General features: G+C 55.8%; 1 protein-coding gene across 1 annotated transcript in view; it reads right to left on the reverse strand.

Moving 5' to 3' along the window:
- Positions 1-298: 298 nt before the first annotated feature.
- The window catches only part of SLC25A20 (solute carrier family 25 (carnitine/acylcarnitine translocase), member 20), a gene marked incomplete at its 5' end in the record, with an annotated part of 8,174 nt that continues 6,823 nt past the window's right edge, over positions 299-1,649 (reverse strand). The window contains 2 exons of the mRNA XM_010152357.1: positions 299-510; positions 984-1,108. Coding sequence (XP_010150659.1) covers positions 448-510; positions 984-1,108 — 188 coding nt within the window. The remainder of the gene's footprint in view (positions 511-983; positions 1,109-1,649) is intronic.

The following is a 1,649-nucleotide window of genomic DNA, read 5'->3' on the forward strand; positions in this document are numbered from 1 at the left end:
CCATCACGGAAGAACGGCAGAGCGGGAAAGCTGGCATACAGCTCGCCCGTGCGGCTCCTAGGGGGTGCCCCAGGAGGTCGGCACACGTTAAGGAAGTTTTTCAGCATGGATGGCTACGTGTTTCTTCAGTAAACAAAGGATTACATGTTAAGAAGTGTCCCCTTCTTCCACGAGGAAGCACTGGAGGTCGCGCGGGCGTGGCGGCTGTCTCGGCAGCACGGCTGCTGCGTACCGTGGTGTACGGCCTCTAACTCCTCGGCAGCTCAGCTTCAGAGCTACAGCCTGGCTATGCTGACCGGCATGCAGCACCGCCTGAAGAACGTGAGGAAGGCAAACAGGTATTAGGCAAAAAATTATTCCTGAAACGTCAAGTGATCATTCTTTTATTCCTCTGAGGCAGACGTGTGCTCGCTTCCTTCTCGCCACTTTCCAAAGGCCTCTGGGTCTTCACAGACCTGGCGCCACCCAGTTAAGAAACTTCATGGCAACTTCAAAGCCAAGAAAACACGCCTGGAAAAGAGAGAAGAGGCACAAATAAGAATCCTAAACCCGGTTCCAACCCGGTTTCTGAAACGCAGCTCTAAGACCACCTGATGTGCTGATGTGGAAGGAGGAAGAGCATAAAGAGAGGTCTTGGACCAGGGCGAGAGTTCAGCTATATCCCTCCACACAACGGCACAGCTTCTGCTTCGTTAGGCTCATCACTTATTGAAGGGGAAAGCAGTCCACACTTATCCACCCATCCTGCCTTCTGCTGGCAGGGGCACCATCAGAACGGGTGGGCAAAGGGCTCCGACGGAACCGTTACTTGGTGCCCCCCGAGATGAAGGCATGTTTTTAAAACCTGGACACCAGAAGTTCCTGCAGTGCCAAGAACCTCACAAAAAGGTACAACGGGAAGCAGCCACTCATCTCCTCCACCGACTGCAAATCCTGCAAGTGGCCGGGTCCCCAGGGCCTGCCCCGGGTCGCAGTCCACTCACCGCGTTGGCGGGAAACGCCCTGATCATCACGGCTGTGAAGCCCTTGTACAGAGACACGACTCCCTCCTCCCGGATAAGCTCCCTCAGCACGTCTCTGAAGCCGTTTGGGTATTTTCCTGGCGGAGCTGAAAGGGAAACCAAACACGCCAGTTACGATGTGAGCAGTCACAAATGCTGAAGAACGCGGCGTACGCAACAGCCCAGCGTCTTCCACAGGTTCCCAGTGCCACACCAGCTCCGTGGCACCAGAACCCCAGCCCTGCTGAAGCCATCGTGAGCTGGGTCTGCAGAGAGAGAACACGAGGAGCCTTCACAAAAACATCCCTTGAGTAGGACTCCCAGAGAAACCAAGAAAAAACCTGCCAAGCTTCGCTGAAGCGCGAGGCCTGGGGCCATCCTCACTCCAGCTGGGGCATGGCTACCTCAGGGCAGATCTGCTAGTCCAAGAGAAACGCTCCCAGCGAGGCACGTCCCGTTACTATAAATTCCAGACAGCACAGGCTGCAATGTGCACAACTCCCCCTGAAGTCCAGGTGGCAGGAAAGCTGGGAGGGGCTTTTCCCAAGGGCAGGGAATGACAGGACAAGGGGTGACGGGTTTAAACGGGAAGAGGGAGATGGAGATGGGATATCGGGAAGGAATTCTTCCCGGAGAGGGTGGGGAGGC

Source organism: Eurypyga helias, unplaced genomic scaffold (assembly GCF_000690775.1).
Source record: "Eurypyga helias isolate BGI_N326 unplaced genomic scaffold, ASM69077v1 scaffold22685, whole genome shotgun sequence".
Taxonomy (NCBI): Eukaryota; Metazoa; Chordata; class Aves; order Eurypygiformes; family Eurypygidae; genus Eurypyga; species Eurypyga helias.